The 21,529-nt window shown below is 41.1% G+C and overlaps 1 protein-coding gene across 1 annotated transcript in view; it reads right to left on the reverse strand.

The window, feature by feature from the left end:
• Positions 1-238: 238 nt before the first annotated feature.
• LOC110835132 (uncharacterized) overlaps positions 239-21,529 on the reverse strand; it is a 52,833-nt gene continuing 31,542 nt past the window's right edge. The window contains exons 2-3 of the mRNA XM_022075054.2: positions 15,953-17,389; positions 239-3,828 (exon numbers count right to left, since the gene is read on the reverse strand). Of these exons, the coding sequence (XP_021930746.2) occupies positions 3,586-3,828; positions 15,953-17,389 (1,680 nt within the window). The 3' untranslated portion in view covers positions 239-3,585. The remainder of the gene's footprint in view (positions 3,829-15,952; positions 17,390-21,529) is intronic.

Here is a 21,529-nt window from a genome sequence, read left to right on the forward strand (position 1 = left end):
TTTTTACGGTGCAAGGTTGTTAGCCTTGCGACCAACCCCCAACCTGGAGGACCAGGGTACCTGTCGTAGTCTGACCTCTTCCCCTCGACCAATCTGGCTAGGGAGGCCCTACCAGTAGCTCTTGGGGTTACTGAGGTACTCAAGCCCCACCACCAGGACAAGGTGCAGGTACCATTAAGTGAGGCGTGATTCATGTATCATTCCATTATGTTTCACAATAAGAAAAGCACTGTAAACATTTCTTGAAAAAATATTTTTATTAATGTCCTTATAAAAACATATAAACTTCTAATAAATTACCAACATAATAATGTTCATGTTGTTCACATTCAAGCGCTGAACTCACTTTCAGCCGCATTAAAATTCTGTCTACTAAACTAAAGTTTGCTAAAATGTGGACTTTTATGAACATATTTTGTAGCAACTGTCTACACACTGGTGTCTCATGCTGTTTAAATATACAAAATACCAATTTATTAATTATGTTGATGAACTGAAAATGACAATATGAAATTAAATCTACATCCAAAGTGCAATTACAATAATTGTACAAAAATAAGAACAATGAATGTTTAAAAGACATAAGCCTATAAATGGAAATCTTGATCACCATGAATTATTATATGAAGGTTATATACAAATACAGATTGGACTAGGTATAATGCTGAAATAAATTACGTACTAATATGTAATATGTTATTTAATATGGAAGCATGGGCTGCATTATCTTTTCTGGTAAACTGAATGGCGTCAGACAGGGTACAGAGCATGGAATAATAAATATGAACCTGTTTCTGCAGTGGGTATAAAAGCTGCATTGATAAGTGCTTTGGATAGCGAGTCTCATTCCATTAGCCATTATACATACATGGCCACTTGTATGGTCAGGAATGCCTTATCTAATATTTTAAAATACAGCTGATTAACAAAATGAAATAAGACAGGAACATCTACAGTTTCAAGTCACGAATGAGATGGCATTAGGAGTTAAAAATACGTGATGGTAACTTTCAGTTCACCAAGTAATGTCATCAAAAGTGTGGGTTGAATTGTATCAGTAATTCAGACGTCTACTGCAAACGAGTCCTTTGCTTTCTGAGGATTAATGGCAACCATTTGGTAAGCGATGTGCAGGGAAGTCCCATCCATGCAAAAATATGTGAGTGGGGTGGACACCCGATTACAAACCGGTCCAAATAGAACTCAGATAATGAATATCAGTTAAAGAGAGATGCCTGTAGCAAAGGTAATTCTTTTAGGGTTCCTTCAGTAGAACACAATATGGTCAATTTTTTTGTAAAATTACAAGAATTAATTAAATTACACATGGCCATAAGTGTGTTTTTTATAATGTGCGAGATAAAATACCATTTTTGACAGTCGTTACATATTGTCTTTAAGTGAAAAGAAAATTGTTCTTGATGTGATGATACTGTGTTCTGCCATTGGTGGTGGATCAGATGCTGGAATATTTTGTAAAACCATAATCAGGGAAATGAAAATTACTGAATGTAGCTGTGTAACAACAGAGATACCTAACAGGCAAGTTTGGAATACGTTTAGTGGCTGCTAGAAGTACAGGTTTTAGTTCTTTCAATAGCGAAAGGGATATTTTTCAAACAATACTTAGAATGAGTGTCACGAACTCAGTTCGTGACAACGCGTCATTCAAAAGATGTATATAGAAATAAAAAGGACTATTAAATATAGGCGTATAACTCTATCAGAAATTCAGCTATCATTACTTCATTTCAAAAATAACTTTGCAAGAAACGATATTTAGTTAAATATATGAAGTGTCCATTAACAGTGTGCTTACTGAATATATTTGGAAATAAATAATACACCCGTTATTAAATTCGGGATCACTTATTTCTTGGACTATATCCATCGTCTGTGTTTTTAAAAAGAACACTACGTTTCGGAAGCTGGATCTGCTTCCGTCCTCAGGTTAAAAGTTGGATACGGAAACAGATCCAGCTTCCGAAACGTAGTGTTCTTAAAAACACAGACGATGGACAAAATCCTAAAATTTAGTGATCCCGATTGTAACACACCATCGTCAGTACCCTTCAAAATTGACCAGTATTACATTGCATGTGTGACACGGTTAGTCCCCATACGTAGTCTTCGGTTAGTAAGTGCGTTCGCTGTCATAGTTACACGCAAACTCTCACATCCCGGCTCCCTGCAGGAACTGCGTGGGTCACCGCCCAGCGCTAACAGCAACTGCAGCTGAAATTACCCATACACCATTGCAGCGAGCAGCTGTTTGTATAGTCGGCGCAGTAGTTTTTGGCCGGTGGAGAAGCTGGCGGACGGGCCTACTCTGTGTACCTGAGGTGGCACGGCCAGTGCATTTCTTTTGTTTGGGCGTTCAGTCCGAGACTCGCTCCTAGCCTTCCCCTTGAAAATTCCACCGGTCAAAAACTACTGCGCTGACTATACGATCGTTAAGGACTAACTGCTGGTGTGTGTGGTTTGATACACTGTTGAACAGAGTGTTTTTATGTGAGACGTGACTCTGCTAAAAAGGTTCGGAGAAAATTTTGTCGTTTATATCCCGGGATAGCATTTCGAAGCACGAAAGACATCCTTAAACTTATTAATAAAGTCAGGTCTGCTGGATCACTTCTGGACAAGAAACCTAACCTAACAAACGCCATATGCTTATTGAGAAAGAAACAAGACCAAGTAAATGCCAAGGGATAAAGGGTTTCAGCACTTTTCCACACTGCAGACAATTCTCTGACGACTCTGGAAAGTGTTTTGGCGACGGAACAATACGACCTGTTTATTGGCCAGTACATTCACCTGATTTTACTCCATACGACTTTTATTTATGCTTAAATTTGAAGAACAAGATTTGCAGAACAAATCTCCTTATGAAAGAAAGGCTGAAGGAAAATACATAAAGAAAAATTTGTAAGTTCCTCAGGAAGAACTTTGGGTGAATTTAAACCTACTTAAACACACAGCGAGTGTGTTAGCGTGCACAGGAACATAATTTTCAACATCTTCTACAACACAGGCAAGTTTATGTTTTTTTACTGATCGATATTTGACTCATATGGGAAAAATCTTGTAGCGGTGAGCCGTGCAGTTCCGGCCGGTGGTCGGGATATAACAGAAGCGTGTAACTCTGGCAAGAAGACTCACTATTACAGCCAAATCTTTATGGATGACATGGCCAATGCATGACTGCAATAAGCATTAAACGTATGGCGCTACTGAATTCTACCAGTTCAAATGTTTGACATTATCCTCCAGTTATATGCAATGTTATGTATTGTTGATTAATACGGACTTGCTATTAAAGAGAAGAGGTTGTTATGGTGAATTGTGTGATGTATAGATTATCTTATGATTTAAACATGGCGAAACCCTGGAACGAGCTATCCTATTTTTCTTTGGGATATCAATTTCACAGTTCCATTAAGTGTGTGAGTTATGTAAACTGTAGGTAGAATCTTACAGATTTACAGCTCATGCGTTTGCCCTCCCGCTCAAGAAAGTTTTGATTCTCATTGCACGCTTGGGTAATGTACATGTTACTGAAGATTATTTAGAGTATCGTAACTTGTATTATTCAGTCTTGGACGGTGCTTCCCTCTTCTTATGAACGGATGGTCCCTGCTTCGTGACGGTAGCGTGGAAACCAGTCTCCCAGTCAGCGACGTAGTCCACAATTCGCACACTGCCGTCGGGTTCGACTAGGCTGTACTGTCCCTTCACTACGTCACCGTCGCGTTTTTCCCACGCCCGCTTGATGTCGCCAGTGTGTGGGTCATTTACACCGTACTCATAGGCGTAGCGAGGGTGGTCTTTCTGAAAGAGAAAATCACAGGAGAAAACAAGACTTTCAGAGGCAGGAAGGCTGTGGCGCTAAAGGTGATTACGAGTTACAGTAATTTGTGAAGGAACAAGCTCAGAACTAGTCCCGGACCCGAACGTTATCTGTGCTCAGGCCTTTGCAGACTTTTAGGTGTCAGTACCTCAGACTCCTACACACGATCGGACACTTTATTGGTCCCACGGGTACAGCACAAAAGTAATAAACAACAAACTTCCAAATAACACAATATACAGAAACAAAAACTATTTTCTTTGTAGTGAGTTATGAACGTGCCTACAATAAATACGACAACGGCAGATGAAATTAAAATTCTTAGACGAGGAAAACTGTCAAAGTAAGATTAAAAATAAAATCTTCTGGGTTGTAACACCGTGCAGTCTGGTAAGACTGCCTCCATCATCAGGGCGCCCTCATCGCTCTGATGATGGAGATAGCAAGCATCTCTTGAAATGCCAGTAAACTTCTATCAGAACACAAGACGCTACAACCCAAAGGGCAGCCATCTTCATATTCGCCACCTTGAGAACATCAAATCTGCTGAATTATATATATTTTTTAATTTTATTGATGTCAGACTTATAGAAAACGGTGGATTGAAATACTTAGATGGAAACTATTTTAAAGTTCAGAAATCGTAAGTCACCAAGCACGTACAAGACAGGGTAATCCTTTTTCAGAGGCTGTCATGTTCGGAAGTCTAGCCACAAACCTGTCTTGACAGTGCTGTTAGATCGTCGGACACATGTCCAGTGAGGTTCAGTAAACACGTCTTATGTATGTTCTATCTGTCACTGATTGGTTTTCGGTTTATATAGCGATTCTTTATCGATTGTTATATCGAATGGTTGTGTGATATTGAATGACTTGGAAAATACGTGTAAGGAAGTTGATGTGGCCCCGTTTAAGGCTTTAAGAACTCTCAGGATGATATAAGCTGACAGAGGTGAGAAATACTTACAAAATATATCGAAAAATACAATGGGAAGACAATACTTTTATTTCCGTCGTTACACAAGCTTATTTTTCATTGCACTTCAATACCTTACGTTTTAAATTTAATAATTGATATATGCAATTTATTTGACAATTGTACAGTTTATATCTTAATTGCATCATGCTTGTGTTCCTCAATACAATACTTTTATTTCCGTCGTTACACAAGCTTGTGTAACGACGGAAATAAAAGTATTGTATTGAGGAACACAATCATGATGCAATTAAGATATAAACAATGGGAAGAGTTCGTTAGGAAACTCCTTGTTCAGATGACAGGACAACAACCTAACAGGATGAAAGTGCCTAAACTGGATTAATCTGGCTCTAACAATAAGGCTCTGTTGCGAGGACGGTAATGAATCTAATTTTTATTAAAGGCCAAATGAGCGACTATGAAATGTGACATCTTAAAAGTTCAATCAACTGGAACAGACAAATGTTAAATTATCACACAGGGTGTCCAAGAAAGATTTTTGCATTTATTCAATGAAACTCAACATTCCCTCTGAGTCTGAACCATGGGCAAAGATATTGCGATGTAATTTTGTGCGTGCGGGCTACACGGAGATCGATAACAAGGTTAGCATTCCGTTTTATAATGTGTAGTATATATATTTTTGGGACACCCTTCAGTTTTTATTAATTTGCCTCTGGAAAGCAGAAGATCCTCCATCGCGTGTGTTCTGCACCAGTACGCTCAGATTTTTCGAGAGTCTGATGAACCACTGCGCTAGATGAAGGTAACTGTCCGGCTTTACCCAAGGGGCAGAGCTCCATCGGAAGGTCCTGCGGGACAAATACTGACCAGTAGTTTCCAGTGTGTCTGTGTCTTGCCATCAGTCCTGTAACTTCATAAGCTGAGCTGTTACGCTTTAAACGGTTTCTATGCTATTAGGAAAAGTCCTTTGAAATTCCACACCTTTGCCCCCTTTTTTACTTTTTGTCTCCTTAACTCCTTTGGTCTCTATTTCTCACCCCTTTTAACTTAGAACAACAATAAAAAATATAGCCGTGCTGCGTACTACGTTTTCCTAACGTTTTCATCACTCATATCAGAAATTATCTAAAAGTTTCTTCATGTTAGCAGCACTTCTAAAACAGAAAATTCTGCCATCTATTGTAATTACTGAGAACATAAGAATACTATCGCTGAGGTCTCTTCATGCCAGGTTTTGCGAAATAAATTTTATATTTATTACATTTTCCCTTACTTAGATCATTCCAAAAAACCTGTACAAGTTCGAATTCTGTTGTAACATTTCTTAAAATGCTGACTCTCAGGTGAGGGGTATGACCCCAAAAGTGGGGAACCCCATTTTTGTTGACTTTCGGCTACTGCTTATTCAGAATATTTACAGCTGCTTGGAGGCTGTCTCCATCTGCGACCCAAGGACGCACCAACAAGAGAACCACTTGAAAAATAAGAGGTTATTTATCATAAAACGCTTTTAATCGATATCATTATTTATTTGCCTTGACAGTTAAATGCATTACGTTATGTCTTCTGCGTTTGAATCCTTTCCCGTACTGGAGCGTAGGAACGCGTTTCAATTGGCGCGTCTCAAGGCCAAGGCGTCACGTATAAATATGAACATCCGAAATACCTAGGAAAAGATGGTAGAAGGATGGACATAAGGAAAAGTGAGGAAAATAATAACCGAAGAAGAACGAGCAGGAAAGCAAAGACAAATACGTAAACCGGTCTGACAGATACAGTGAGTTTACCAGGCGCGGCGTTGTGTTGAGGATTAGAACTTTATCAAATCTAAAACTTCTTGACGATGGTGAAGAGTCAATTGAATAAAAATTTCTTGAATATTATCCATCGTCTAGTAAATATAAAACGTAAAACGACGTTTCGGAGATGGGACTCTATCTCCGGAGATAGGGATTAGCTCTATCTAGTGGGCCCAACTGTGTAGGAACCTGAAGACGGAGATAGAGTCCCATCTCCGAAACGTCGTTTTACGTTTTATATTTACTAGACGATGGATAATATCCAAAAATTTTATTCAATTGATTAAAACTTTAGTTTAATCATTCAGTAGTTGTCAAAAAACCTGCCACGGTGGTCTAGCGGTTAGAACGCTGGCCTTGTAATCCTGGGGTCTCGGGTTCGATTCCCGGCGGCGCCCGAATTTATAACTTGTGTTGGGCAAGGCCGTGGTCTAGGCAACACGGAGTTTTCCTCCGGGGGCTTTCCCGGTTTCTCCGTGGCATCCCAACAATTACTCCATTCACACACAGAAGAAGGCAATGGCAAACCACTTCTGGATCATCTGCCAAGAACGTATATGAACAGGTCCCAGTCCGAGAAAAGGATGGAAGGATCCTGTTCATATGGACCTGTCATCAGACAGAACACTAAATAATAATAAGATGAGGTGGTCTAGCGGTTAGAACGCTGGCCTTGTAATCCTGGGGTCTCGGGTTCGATTCCCGGCGGTGCCCGAATTTATAACTTGTGTTGGGCAAGGCCGTGGTCTAGGCAACACGGAGTTTTCCTCCGGGGGCTTTCCCGGTTTCTCCGTGGCATCCCAACAATTACTCCATTCACACACAGAAGAAGGCAATGGCAAACCACTTCTGGATCATCTGCCAAGAACGTATATGAACAGGTCCCAGTCCGAGAAAAGGATGGAAGGATCCTGTTCATATGGACCTGTCATCAGACAGAACACTAAATAATAATAAGATGAGGTGGTCTAGCGGTTAGAACGCTGGCCTTGTAATCCTGGGGTCTCGGGTTCGATTCCCGGCGGTGCCCGAATTTATAACTTGTGTTGGGCAAGGCCGTGGTCTAGGCAACACGGAGTTTTCCTCCGGGGGCTTTCCCGGTTTCTCCGTGGCATCCCAACAATTACTCCATTCACACACAGAAGAAGGCAATGGCAAACCACTTCTGGATCATCTGCCAAGAACGTATATGAACAGGTCCCAGTCCGAGAAAAGGATGGAAGGATCCTGTTCATATGGACCTGTCATCAGACAGAACACTAAATAATAATAAGATGAGGTGGTCTAGCGGTTAGAACGCTGGCCTTGTAATCCTGGGGTCTCGGGTTCGATTCCCGGCGGTGCCCGAATTTATAACTTGTGTTGGGCAAGGCCGTGGTCTAGGCAACACGGAGTTTTCCTCCGGGGGCTTTCCCGGTTTCTCCGTGGCATCCCAACAATTACTCCATTCACACACAGAAGAAGGCAATGGCAAACCACTTCTGGATCATCTGCCAAGAACGTATATGAACAGGTCCCAGTCCGAGAAAAGGATGGAAGGATCCTGTTCATATGGACCTGTCATCAGACAGAACACTAAATAATAATAAGATGAGGTGGTCTAGCGGTTAGAACGCTGGCCTTGTAATCCTGGGGTCTCGGGTTCGATTCCCGGCGGTGCCCGAATTTATAACTTGTGTTGGGCAAGGCCGTGGTCTAGGCAACACGGAGTTTTCCTCCGGGGGCTTTCCCGGTTTCTCCGTGGCATCCCAACAATTACTCTATTCACACACAGAAGAAGGCAATGGCAAACCACTTCTGGATCATCTGCCAAGAACGTATATGAACAGGTCCCAGTCCGAGAAAAGGATGGAAGGATCCTGTTCATATGGACCTGTCGTCAGACGGAACACTGAATAAAAATAAAATAGTTGTCAAAACATAAGCGAAACAAAGAACAGGGCTTCGTGTAGACCTATTCTGCTATCTTTCACCCGTTTTCAAGAGTAGTCAAATTCATCAGGAAATTATTTCCAAGAGTAAGTAATTCGAAACGAAAAAAAAGAACGCATAATTCACGATATATAAACCATAGCCTATGTAGTTAAAATGTCGCACAGAATTATCATAACTTGGGGTTTTTCGTTGATTTACTGAGTCGCTCCAGGCAAATGCCGGGATAGTACTTTAAATTAGGCCACGAACGTTTCCTTCTACATTCTTACCAATTCATTATAATCCTCTCACGCTATATAGTCTGAGGTACTGAAACAGCGTAGTTAAACGAACTATAAATAAATACAACCTCCTGCTGACACACAGCACTGCTACAAAGGGTTGGCATGCGACAGAAATGTCCGGATTTGAGGTTATGGCGGCCGTGAGTACGAAGTTGGCGTCCTGATCGTGACTTAATCTCTGCACCGTTGTGCGTGATTATACGTAGTTTTATCGCGTTTTAAAAGGCATACTCTGTATTAATAATTTATATTAGTGAAACTAACAGATTCAAGTGTACGAGACGGGGCTGAAATTTAAATTGTCATAAACCATGACGGGAACCCCTCGAGGAAATCATAAATCCGTATTCTTTCGTGGTTGTTTTTTGGTTCCCAGCACAGAAACGACTTTTCTTGTCTGTGTTGGAGAAAATATGTAAGCCGCTGTGTTGTATTAATTATTAGTTGTGTGTACTAGTTATTACCGATGCAATGAATCTGGCCACAGACAGAATAATGCTACTTTAAATATAGTTCTGATGTAATTATAAGAACAAATCTCTTAGCATGAGAAATGCGGGCGTGTGGCTGTCACGGATTTAGAAATTAAAGTTTTTGTTTTTTTTTGGCGCAGATTACCGGTCAAATTCTCGACAATTTATAGTCCGTGTGTTAACAGTTTCAAATTATTTATTTCTACTTGTTTGTTTCTCATTTATTTAATAATCCTCTCAATGTTTATGCATATATAAAGACGAACGATAGGATGACTAGTAAATAATGAATTGGAAAGGACGTGAAAGGAAGTGGTCGTGGCATATTTTAAGATTCTCTCCTAGAATTTGTCTGGAGACAATGAACCAGTCCGTGGACCTAGAGTTAATTCCGAGAACTTCGGAATACAAAAGAGGAGTGCTAACCATTCGCACGCGACGTTTATTAATTGTTTTGTTGAAACCACTAAAGAATGAAACGGAAATTTTATTTTTAAGATTAAGTGATTAAAATTAAGGGGAAAGAGTGTCTGTCTGTTTCGTTAGGTTGACACTCCGTCTATGTAACAATTCTGGATTATAGTTTCAATGTCAGTTAAGAATCCACTATATGTTTCGACCTTAACTCGTCATCTTCAGGTAGTTATCTTTAAGTTTTAAAAACTAACAGATATGACTGCTAATTTTTATGAACATTTTTTGTTGCTGACTTGATTATGTAATGGACTATCTTAAGTAGCTTACCTTCTTAAGTACAGTGGACTATGTAGGTGTAGTTACTGACGGAAAGATGTAATTGAACTCTGTATGATTTTCTGTCTGTCTGTCTATTTCATCTTTGAAACGATTCAAATAGATTTGTATTAAATGTCGTATTGTTTCTACACTAGAAAGCGTCAGGAATATTTAATTTGGTCAGTACCAATCACTACAAACCTGTCCTTAAATCTAACTGTCGCCAAGAAGCAGTTATTCTTAAGAAGCTGATAGTCGCTCAGGCAGTCCTATAAATAAATGTTCTGCGTTTTATGGAGCCCAAATTTTCGTAAAAGTGTTCAAAAGATTTCGCTACCTGCCTTTACCCCGAGACAGATTAATCCAGTACGTAAGCCCACATCTTATTTACTTAAGATACATTTTAACTTAATTCTACAAAGAGGAGTTCAGAGTAAAAATACTGATTATTATTATTATTATTATTATTAAGTGTTCTGTCTTACGACAGGTCCATTGCTCTGCCCAAAAAGAGCTCTCCAGTTGTCCCTATTCTCGGCTTCTCGCTTTAATTCCTGGAACGTCATCTTCTTTCCTTGTTTCAGGTCGTCGGTTAGCTGTATCAATCTTCTTCCTAGTCCTCTCTTTCCTTCAACCTGGCCTTCGATGATATCACTCAGTAACCCATTCCTTCTCATAATATGTCCCAGCCAGTTAGCTTTCCTTCGTGTAATCGCCTGCAGAATGTTTCTTTGCTCGTTGACTCTCCTCAATACTTCTTCGTTGGTCACTCGATCCGTCCACCTGATCTTCTCTATTCTTCTCCAACACCACATTTCAAAACTCTCCAGGTATTTCTGTTCCTTCTTCCTGAGTGTCCAAGTCTCTGCTCCATACAGCGCGACACTCCATACACGACAAAAATGATTATTTAAATATGATTAACACATTTTATTTGGAACGTGTGGAGGAATGCCTTTACTTACGGGGCGAAATAAAAAGGATTCGAAAGGAAACTATCGCAGCCTATTTCAAGGAGCTGTTCCTGTATTTGCCCGGCGGGACTGAATAATACCCAAAAATCTGAGTCATGGAAACTAATGATTCAACTGAGACTCGAATCCGATACTGCAAAATTGAAATCAGACACATTATCTCTTGAAATCAAATCTTCCGTGGAGCACATTTTATTAAAAACTGCTTGTACTTCAAAATACAAAACATAAATGTTACTACGTCGAATTTACCAGGTTTTATCGAAGTTACAATTGTCTGTGTTAGGTGAAACTTTGTTATTCAATCCGTAAGTAGACGGCAATGCTTTGTGATATCCAAGCCGGTTTCCCAGTCTTTAAATGAACACACATCGTTTATGAAAGCCTGAAATTAAAGTGGGTATTCTGTTTAAACAGTAGGAGTACAGGAGCCCATTATCGTACCGAGCTTTATCTCATAAGCGAATTTAGTAGATTTGTGTACAAACATTGAAAGCAACACATTTGCTTAGCTTCTTAAACAACTGTAAATGAACGAATTTACTTTTGAAATGATGTTAGGGAGAAGGGGGGTTCGCAGTGGGGGCGCGGTCTGAGGCGTGGGCCTTGTGCCTGGTCGCTGGGACCGTGGGTTCGAATCCCACTCAAGCCATGGATGTCTGTACAGGTGGAGGCCTTGCGACGGGCCGATCCCTCGTCCAAGGAGTCCTACCGAATGTCTATAGATCAAGCCAACGAAAAGTTGGGACACGCAGTGCTCAGGCACTTGAAGAACGGGTCATTCCCAGTATCCCAGAATCCCAGTAGGGAGAAGAAAGGAATAACCGTGATATTACAGAGCTTTTCAATACGCAAACATTTCCACCACGGGTAGATAAATACACTTATTTAAGAACTAAACTACATGAATCTGCATCTTCTGCCAAAATTTTGTTACACGTTCGGAAGGACTGGTGATAATAAAATTCAGTCTTCTGGGTCGTGACGTTTTGTAGTCTTGTAGATAATTACCAACTCCATCTTCAACTGAGGATGAAGGTGATACGTTCCTCCGAAACGTCGGTAACTACTACGAGACTATCTGGTTTTACAACCCAGAAGACTGCAATTTAAAAGCAGCTCTCAGAAACTTATTTTGTGCAAATATATAGGAATTATAATAGAGAATATGTTAATTATTTCTGAGCCCGTGGAAGTTACTATGCCATGCCTCCGTTCGAACAATGGTAATGCATTTTGCTACGCACAAGAATCCGGAATTTGTCTCTTCACTGCAATGTCCAACTATTCGGTCTATCTAATTTACAATCTATATGGGGTTACTTGGGAAGCATAGTCACGACGGACGCCCTATGCACCAAGGAAGTAAAAGCAAGGATAGCCATGGCCAAGGCAGCTTTCGTCAAGAAGAGGATACTTCTCACTAGCAAGTTGGGCTTGGAGATGAAGAAGAAACTAGTGAAGTGTTACGTATGGAGTGTCGCGCTGTATGGAGCAGAGACTTGGACACTCAGGAAGAAGGAACAGAAATACCTGGAGAGTTTTGAAATGTGGTGTTGGAGAAGAATAGAGATCGAGTGACCAACGAAGAAGTATTGAGGAGAGTCAACGAGCAAAGAAACATTCTTCAGGCGATTACACAAAGGAAAGCTAACTGGCTGGGACATATTATGAGAAGGAATGGGTTACTGAGTGATATCATCGAAGGCCAGGTTGAAGGAAGGCGAGGACTGGGAAGAAGACTGATACAGCTAACCGACGACCTTAAACATGGAAAGAAGGTGACGTTCCAGGAATTAAAACGAGAAGCCGAGAATAGGGAAAACTGGAGAGCTCTTTTTGGGCAGAGCAATGGACCTGTCGTCCCGGGGTTTGATCCCCGACGGGGGCAGAGGATTTTTCCTCTAGACTCTGCGTCCAGACCGGCTCTGGGGCCCACCCAGCCTCCTCTACAATGGGTACCGGGGTCCTTTCCCGGGGGTAAATCCGGCCGGGGCGTGATGCTGACCACTCACCCCCATCTAGTGCCGAGGTCAAGGAAGAGAGGAGCTATACCTCCACTCACCCCAAACGCCTACATGGCGTATAGTGGGACAAACTTTACTTTACTTTAATGGACCTGTCGTCAGACAGAACACTGAATAATAATAACGGGGTTACTTTTGTAGAGGTAAAGGGGGATGGAGCGTTACCCTACACCCGGACTCATTAACCACGCTTGATTAATTAAAATGTACACAAGTTCCAACAGAATATTTTATTTGAGTTATAAGGTCATTTTAATTTAGTGGAGTTAACGTAGTTTACCTCTCGAGATAAGAAACTAGCTGACAAGTATGAGATTTATTTTCATGGTTTAAATCATTTCATATGAATGATGTCTGACCGTTTATGGGTCAATGACTTCAGTACAACGCGTCTTGGATTATTCTGATCTGCCTGACACATATTGTGACACGATGCTCTTTACTAGCAGAACCGAGTTAGATGTAAATCTAATATTTATTCCGTCACCAGCTTCCGAACGAACTTCCTTCGTAATCACTTAGTTACAGTATATCAAATCTAAAACTTCTTGACGATGGTGAAGAGTCAATTGAATAAAAATTTTCTTGGATATTATCCATCGTCTAGTAAATATAAAACGTAAAACGACGTTTCGGAGATGGGACTCTATCTCCGTCTTGAGGTTCCTACACAGTTGGGCCCACTAGATAGACCTAATCCCTATCTCCGGACCTTTCTTGGATATTATCCATCGTCTAGTAAATATAAAACGTAAAACGACGTTTCGGAGATGGGACTCTATCTCCGTCTTCAGGTTCCTACACAGTTGGGCCCACTAGATAGAGCTAATCCCTATCTCCGGACCTTTCTTGGATATTATCCATCGTCTACTAAATATAAAACGTAAAACGACGTTTCGGAGATGGGACTCTATCTCCGTCTTCAGGTTCCTACACAGTTGGGCCCACTAGATAGAGCTAATCCCATCCCATCTCCGAAACGTCGTTTTACGTTTTATATTTACTAGACGATGGATAATATCCAAGAAAATTTTTATTCAATTGACTTAGTTACAGTTTTTAACATTTTCCCCGTTCCTCATGAATTATGAAATATAAAGACAGATGGTGACTTATAGCTACTTCAAAACAGTATTTAATGATTTATTTAAAAAAATTAACCTAGTATATGACCCACAAAACTTGACGGGAATGAAGCATTTCTCTAACAAATGCAGTTTATTGCAACATTGTCTTTGGAAATGGCACTGAAATATAGTATACAAAATCATGCATACAAACAACGTACATGATTTTATATGCAAGGTTCTAAGACTCAAATATACTATTTTCTGAAGCAACTTCACTGCTATTAGCCTCGTTTTAATTCCTTACTACCAGAGTCGCCACCGTCAGAATTTAATTTCAAATGTGTTTTCGCATCGCACTCGTGCAGTCAAGGCAGATGGTCTCTCTGACCACCTGGATGCGTCACCTGCCGGTTCAGGAATGCGGTGTTTGGGCGGTCCTGTAAGATGTGCTCGTTTCTTGACTCACTGCGTCATGAACACTCATAATGCCACGCCTTCTCTATCACCGCACGACAGGGGCTGTTGGTTTATTAAAAGGACTTTCATTTGAGATGCAATTTCTTTACGCGTGTAGAACACGCACACTTTGAGATCTTAAATCGAACAATTATGGCCGATACTCTCAAACGCAGGCTGGAGAAGTCCGCACTGGACTCTGCTCCGTTGAGTTAGTCCTCAAAGGAACATTTTCGGAGACGGAGTAGAACAGACAAATATTTCGACATCTTCAGACTTGTTTTTAAATTGATTTAATAGTCGAACTACAGAATCGGTTTGAAAGTTAAGCTGAGGAGGATGAAAACGAACTAGATCATGGTCTCCTTTAAGAGCGCATCTTGATATTTTTAAGGAAGAACTGAGGAAAACCTCACAAATTTTGCTCGATAGATCCTGTAGGCTTATTATGTCAGGGTTCTTATCGAGTACTTTTCGAAAAGAAAGCAACCGTGATATTGTAATATCGATACAAAATCAAACGGGCTACCAACCAACATTCGTCAGGACAGCTGCTGAAAAATCTATCCATACACCTAATCCATCAAAGTGTTTTGACAGAGATGAAGCCCTTAACTTAATGTCGAGGGTAGAGATCTTAGGAAATTCTTATGTTCACGTTTGGGAGCGTATATTGGTACGTCAGAGCGAAAACCTTAAGTTCTATAAGAATATCGACACAGTGAAACGAACTGTTGAGATTTTATTAGTGTTCTCCAGGTTTTCTAGGGGAGTTTCGGGATAGTGACTACTCAAAGAATTGAAAAGTAATTCTTGTTACTCTATTTTCAAATTCTGTCGTCACTCGTCTGTACTGATGTCGTACTAACAGTTCTGCAGTTGGCAGAAAGATGTCGCATCATCCATAAATATAATCAAAAAGGAAGGAAGAGAATTGTTATTTATAGAATCGGTTCAGAAATTACTAGATTGCTATCAGCAAACAAAATTATTTCTAACAATTAAATCAGTTACAGTACCGGGCTATCTTAATTTACGAAACATTTTGTGGCATTTTTAAATGCACCAAAAAATTATATAAAATCCGTCGAAATTTTGTTTGGTACTTGTGGGTTATCGGGACACATCGCTTTAAAAATAGGTTAAGTACCAAATAAAATATAATAACTTTCAAGTTTATGTCATTTATCCAAACACATTAACCTAACCTAACCTAACCTAATCTAACCTAACTTAACCTAACCTAACCTAACCTATTTTTAAAGAGATGTGTCCCGATAACCCCCTTTTGTTTTTTCCCACTTTATCTGTCCGGGACCTTTCGTCAGTGGGAACATGGTTACTAATATTTCAAACAAAATATCTCGATTCGTAATGCAGACAGACAACAAATATCCAGAGTCACTCACGTGATCCTTGTGGTACTTCTTGAGCACTGGACTGAGAACAGCTTTGGCGTTCACTGGAGTGGCGATCACGGGGGCCGAATTGACGAAGGTTGCAAGGGCAGGGGCGGTAGCTGCGTAGGCCGTGGATACAGGCGCGACACCAGTCACTACAGCAGGCGCGGTTGCCACCAGGGGAGTTGCTACGGCAGCTGGGGCTCTGTATAGAGCCGGCGCTGCTACGGCCTGGTAAGCTACACCGCCAGATGCGTATTTGGTGGCCCCGCCAGAAGAGTAAGAAGTCGAGGCTCCACCAGATAAATAAGTGTTAGAGGCGCCACCAGATAAATAAGAAGTCGAGGCGCCACCAGATAAATAAGTGTTAGAGGCGCCACCAGATAAATAAGTGTTAGAGGCGCCACCAGATAAATAAGTGTTAGAGGCGCCACCAGATAAATAAGTGTTAGAGGCGCCACCAGATAAATAAGTGTTAGAGGCGCCACCAGAAATGTATGGGACTGAGGCGCTGCCAGATGAATATGAAGTTGAAGCACCTCCAGAGGAGTAGGACAGTTCATTGTCACCCGACGAATGGGATATAAATTGGGCAGGTGTTGCAGATACGTATTTAACAGCGGGTGAAACTGAAACATACTTTACAGCCGGTTTGACGGACACATAGTTTAAAGCAGGCTTTACAGAAACGTACTTAACCGCTGGAGTTACTGAGTATGTGGCGACAGCTGGCTTTATAGAAACATGTTTCACTGTGTTACTGGTAGAATACGAAGTAGGTACTGAAGCACTGAGGACAGATGGAGCTGCAAGAGACAAGCTGGCGTGACCACCTGATGATGATGATGATGTATACTGCACAGCTGGTGCTACTGAATATGCAGAAACGTCAGATGACAGGGTCGTGTACTTCACAGCGGGTGTTACAGACGCGAAATTCACGACTGGACCACTGGCGTAGGAAGTCACTGCAGGGGCCTCAGCGGCGTACTTGATAACAGGTGAGGCGTACTTGACAACGACCGGAGCTGCGGACTGGTAAGAAGACGCAACAGTGGCGGTGTTGCCAGAGGAATAAGCAAGAGTGGACTGACCTGATAGCTCAGAAGATCCTGCCGAATACGACAGAACCGAGGGAGCGGTTGCGTAACTTTCTGTGCGGGCAGGCACAGAAATGTAGGAGGAGATTTGTGGTTTCGCTTCTGTGTACTTGACTGTTGGGGCGATGGCGTAATTGGCTACGGCAGGTGCAGTGTTGTACGTCTGTATGGCAGGTGCCACTGCGCCGTAGGCAAGACCTTGGCCTATACCATAACCCCCATAGCCACCATAACCTACGAGCCCCCCGTAGCCATAACCAAGGTGCCCACATCTCAGGTTATGCTGGTGTTCCGGAGTGTAATAAGCATGGTTACGGACAAGGACGCCGGCTAGTATCATCATAACCTGTAAAAATTAAGAAAAGTCATTTTAAATCATATAAATAAACGCAAATAAATAAATAAATTAAGGATTACGAAAATAGTTATTTCTGGACTATGTTCAGCAGTTGTTAAAAACTTCTGAATATATGAAGAAGTTATAAGGACTTAAACACGAAAGGCTGTGTTATAAAGACATCGATATCGAAGTTCTACACTGCGTTATCAATCAAGTTGAAGAAGTGTTGTTAAATAACTGAAGAATAACATATCACCTTGATATGTCCACACCAAAGGCATAAGTTGGTTAAAATATACATTTTACAAAGAGACTGGGCCCAATAATTTTATCAGCTGATGTGTCAGATTTATGCAGAACATCGCAATGTTTCTTTGGTAAATTTGTACTTTTTCTGCTCGTGCGTCGTCCGTCGTATACACTCGTAGGAAGTTTCAATTGCATGTTCAACAAAATTTGAAGACGCAGCTGCTCACTGTACGGAATAGAATCCTTCTTTAGAAGCTGAGACTCGCTGAACTAGTCAACAAATTCCCTCAGTTTTATGGAACCCGATCATTCATTGCCACTGGATTTCAGGTTCAAACGGCGAGTACAAAGTTGGCTGTTTTCTGGGATGTTACAACGTGTAGTTTCCCAGAAATTGACCGACGTTTCAGAAGTGCGTAATGACGCCATCATCTGGGCGACGAGTGCCTCTATCATCAGCTCTGAAACAGTGGTCAGCTTCTACAAAACTACACTAACTAACTAACTAACTAACTAACTAACTAGATGGCTTACCGAACCCGAAGGTTCATCATCGAATTAACCAAAGCCCTCCACCGGACTCTGTCCTATGCCAACAAAATCCAGTCTCCTTCAACTCCTATCTCCCATAGATCCCGCCTGACATTATCCTCCCATCTACGTCTAGGTCTCCCCAGCGGTCTCTTCCCCTCAGGCTTCCCAAATAGTGGACCCAACCAACCAGATGGCTTTCGGAACCCGAAGGTTCATCACCGAATTAACCAAAGCCCTCTACCGTTCCCTGTCCTGGGCCAACAAAATCCAGTCCCCTTCAACGCCTATCTCCCATAGATCCCGCCTGAGATTATCCTCCGATCTACGTCTAGGTCTCCCCAGCGGTCTCTTCCCCTCAGGCTTCCCAAATAGTGGACCCAACCAACCAGATGGCTTACGGAACCCGAAGGTTCATCACCGAATTAACCAAAGCCCTCCACCGTTTCCTGTCCTAGGCCACCAACATCCAGTGTCCTTCAACTCCTATCTCCCATAGATCCCGCCTGAGATTATCCTCCCATCTACGTCTAGATCTCCTCAGTAGTCTCTTCCTTTGAGGCTTCCCAACCAATACCCGGTGCACACCTCTTGTCCCATCCATGCGCGCTACATGCCCAGCCCATCTCATTCTTCTCGACTTAATCACCCTCACAATACTGGGGGAGGAGTACAGATTTTTAAGCTCATCATTATTCAGTTTCCTTCACGCCCCATCGTCTTCTCTCCTAGGCTCAAATATCCTCCTCAACACCCTGTTCACAAAACTACACAGCAGTGCAAATTTATTCAAAATGCGTCTCCATTGACAAAGGAGGTCGCGATTTGCCAGTTAAGAAACACATAACAAGTATAATCACATTACTTTGTTATATTTTTCTTACGTTCCTTCTACGAATGAGTTAGTGCAGAAAGAAGACTTGGGTTGAAAACAGCCTTGAAGTGATTTGCCTCTAATTGCTATTTTATGACGTCTGCCTCGTTAGAAGCCATGTTCTAGGATCAGAATCAGAACGAACAACTCTAGGCTAACAAAGACACTGACATTCTTAGTGACCATTAAGATATTTAGCGCCGAGTCACGACACTTCACGTCTGTTCTGGTATTTTATTTTCTTTAATTGAGAAGTTTTAATTTACGACATATCTTGAAGAAAACAAGCGTGCATGAACCGTAGAAGAAAGCAATTACTTTCGTTGAACCAAATGATAAATAGTTCTTAATCATTCACGCATCTTACAGAATGTAGACTGAAGATTATAGCTGCTTCTGATATCTGGGATATTAGGTGAGAAGTTTCTGTAGTGGAATTCTTAATAATTTGCGAAGTAACGTTATCACTCAACTAGAAAATTCTCTCCACTAGCTAAGTAACTCCATGATGCTTGGTGCAAAGAATTGAATAGATTCAATTAGTTGGTTAACAAGTTTCCCCTTCTTTTATGGAACACGTAGGTTCACTACTGTGTTCACAAGACCCAGCTACTGAATTAAATTCTGGGACAGTATATCCATTAATAATGACTACGTCTCCCAGTGTCATCTTCGCTTAATGTTTTCTTTCAAAATTTTGTCAGAATTTCCCATCTCCCCAAGCGTGTTGCATGAACCGGCCATCCTATTCTCTTTGATTTGAATACGATGACAATGTTTGGAGTAACTTATCAAGTTTCGTTTATAACTTTTGCCGTTCACTTGTTACTTCCAGCCTCTCAGTTCCAATGTTTCCGTCAGCAACCAAATTTTCAAACATATTCAGTATATGCGTTATTTCCCTTAGATGAGAAACCACACAACACAGGTAAATATCTTACATCTGCAGTTACAGAAAATGGGGGAAAGACGAAAGATTCTAGACTGCGTGGTGGCGTTCCCTAAATTTAATCAGCTCACAATTTCTCCGTTTATGTAATTTTGATTCCTTTCTCTCCCAGACTTAAAAACAAATTAAAATGTGAAAAAATGCACTTTAAAATCCAGGAGATACGGTGTTTAAAATTTACCAATTTGCGAAATAATTATTACATACTTTTTGTATTAAGGTTCTAACATGCAGTCTGGTGACAAGACATGAATACGAGGTGCGATCGGAAAGTTTCAAGACTGCGCCTATAAAAAAACCCGTACACTTATCTCAGGTATTAAATTCATCCATCACCCTCGAAGTAGTTTCCCTGGGAGTGAACACAACGATCCCAGCGCCGCTGCCAAGCCTGGAAGCATCCCTGGAAATCTTTCGTTGTCAGCCTGTCAAGCACCATCGGTGTAATGCACTACCAAAACGCCCGTAACTAAAAACCAAATGCTAATTCGATGATGCCGGCTGGCATACTGATTCACTATGAATGTAGGCCGCACCCCCTAGCGGCAGAAGCTCGTACTACATCCGGTTCGCCCTCTATTGACACAGTCTTGAAACTTTCCGATCGCACCTCGTACAGTTTTCTCCGCGCTTACTTACTACCAGCGTCCTCACTAGAATGTAATAGAGCACCTACGTTTTCTTCAACGTATTTGCTATGTTCCCGTCCATAAAATTAACATAATCTGCATCAAAGAAAGTTAGTCGCATTATGACATGTTAGATATTGGGCATTGTCAATTATAACATTTTATAATAAAACGATCTATTTTTGCATACGTTTTGATCATTATGATTAATTATTTCCATACCTGAGAGAGACGGAAATTAATTTTTTTGTTTTTATTGTTTCAGTATTCTGTTCGATTGTACCGACATTCGGTTAGGATCACAGGTCATGGTAAGGAAACATATCAGAAAGCGACCACTTGCAAGACGTGATAAAAACTTGAATGAAATGCATTTTAGAAATGCAATTGGATTAGACTGGCTTAGGATTGCGTCCAGTGAAGGGGATTTGTGACAGCGATGTTGAAAATGCGGACTCTAATTTCAAAGGAATAGCATACAAGTTTCATAAATTGTCTGACATGAAAACACTCTCTTATTGAAAACAGTAGCACTGACTGGAAGAATAGTTTGGTGGAAAAGTCACACATCTCATGTTCTTGTTGATGGTTGCAATTCAGTGCAATTCGGTTGGACTAATAAACACACAACTTCGCCGAAATGAATTTAGGGACGCATTTCCCGATTCTCCCGTGCAGAACAAATAGACGATATCTCGTCTGGTAAATCGTTTCCGTGACACGGGAAGCGTGTAGAACATAAAACGTTTCCATTAACCTTCGGTATTAAGTGACGATACAGAACTCGGTGGATATTTTCGACAATTAATATGACGTTCTCTTTTCATTTATTGCTTTCAATTTAATTTGTTTCTTGACAAAAATAATGTCAGGAAAGGGTTGCCTGGCTTTCCTATCACCTTGAAATTGGTCTG

This window comes from Zootermopsis nevadensis, unplaced genomic scaffold, assembly GCF_977971745.1.
Source record: "Zootermopsis nevadensis isolate Lab colony 2312 unplaced genomic scaffold, Znev_1.0 Znev_ptg000016l, whole genome shotgun sequence".
Classification (NCBI taxonomy): Eukaryota; Metazoa; Arthropoda; class Insecta; order Blattodea; family Termopsidae; genus Zootermopsis; species Zootermopsis nevadensis.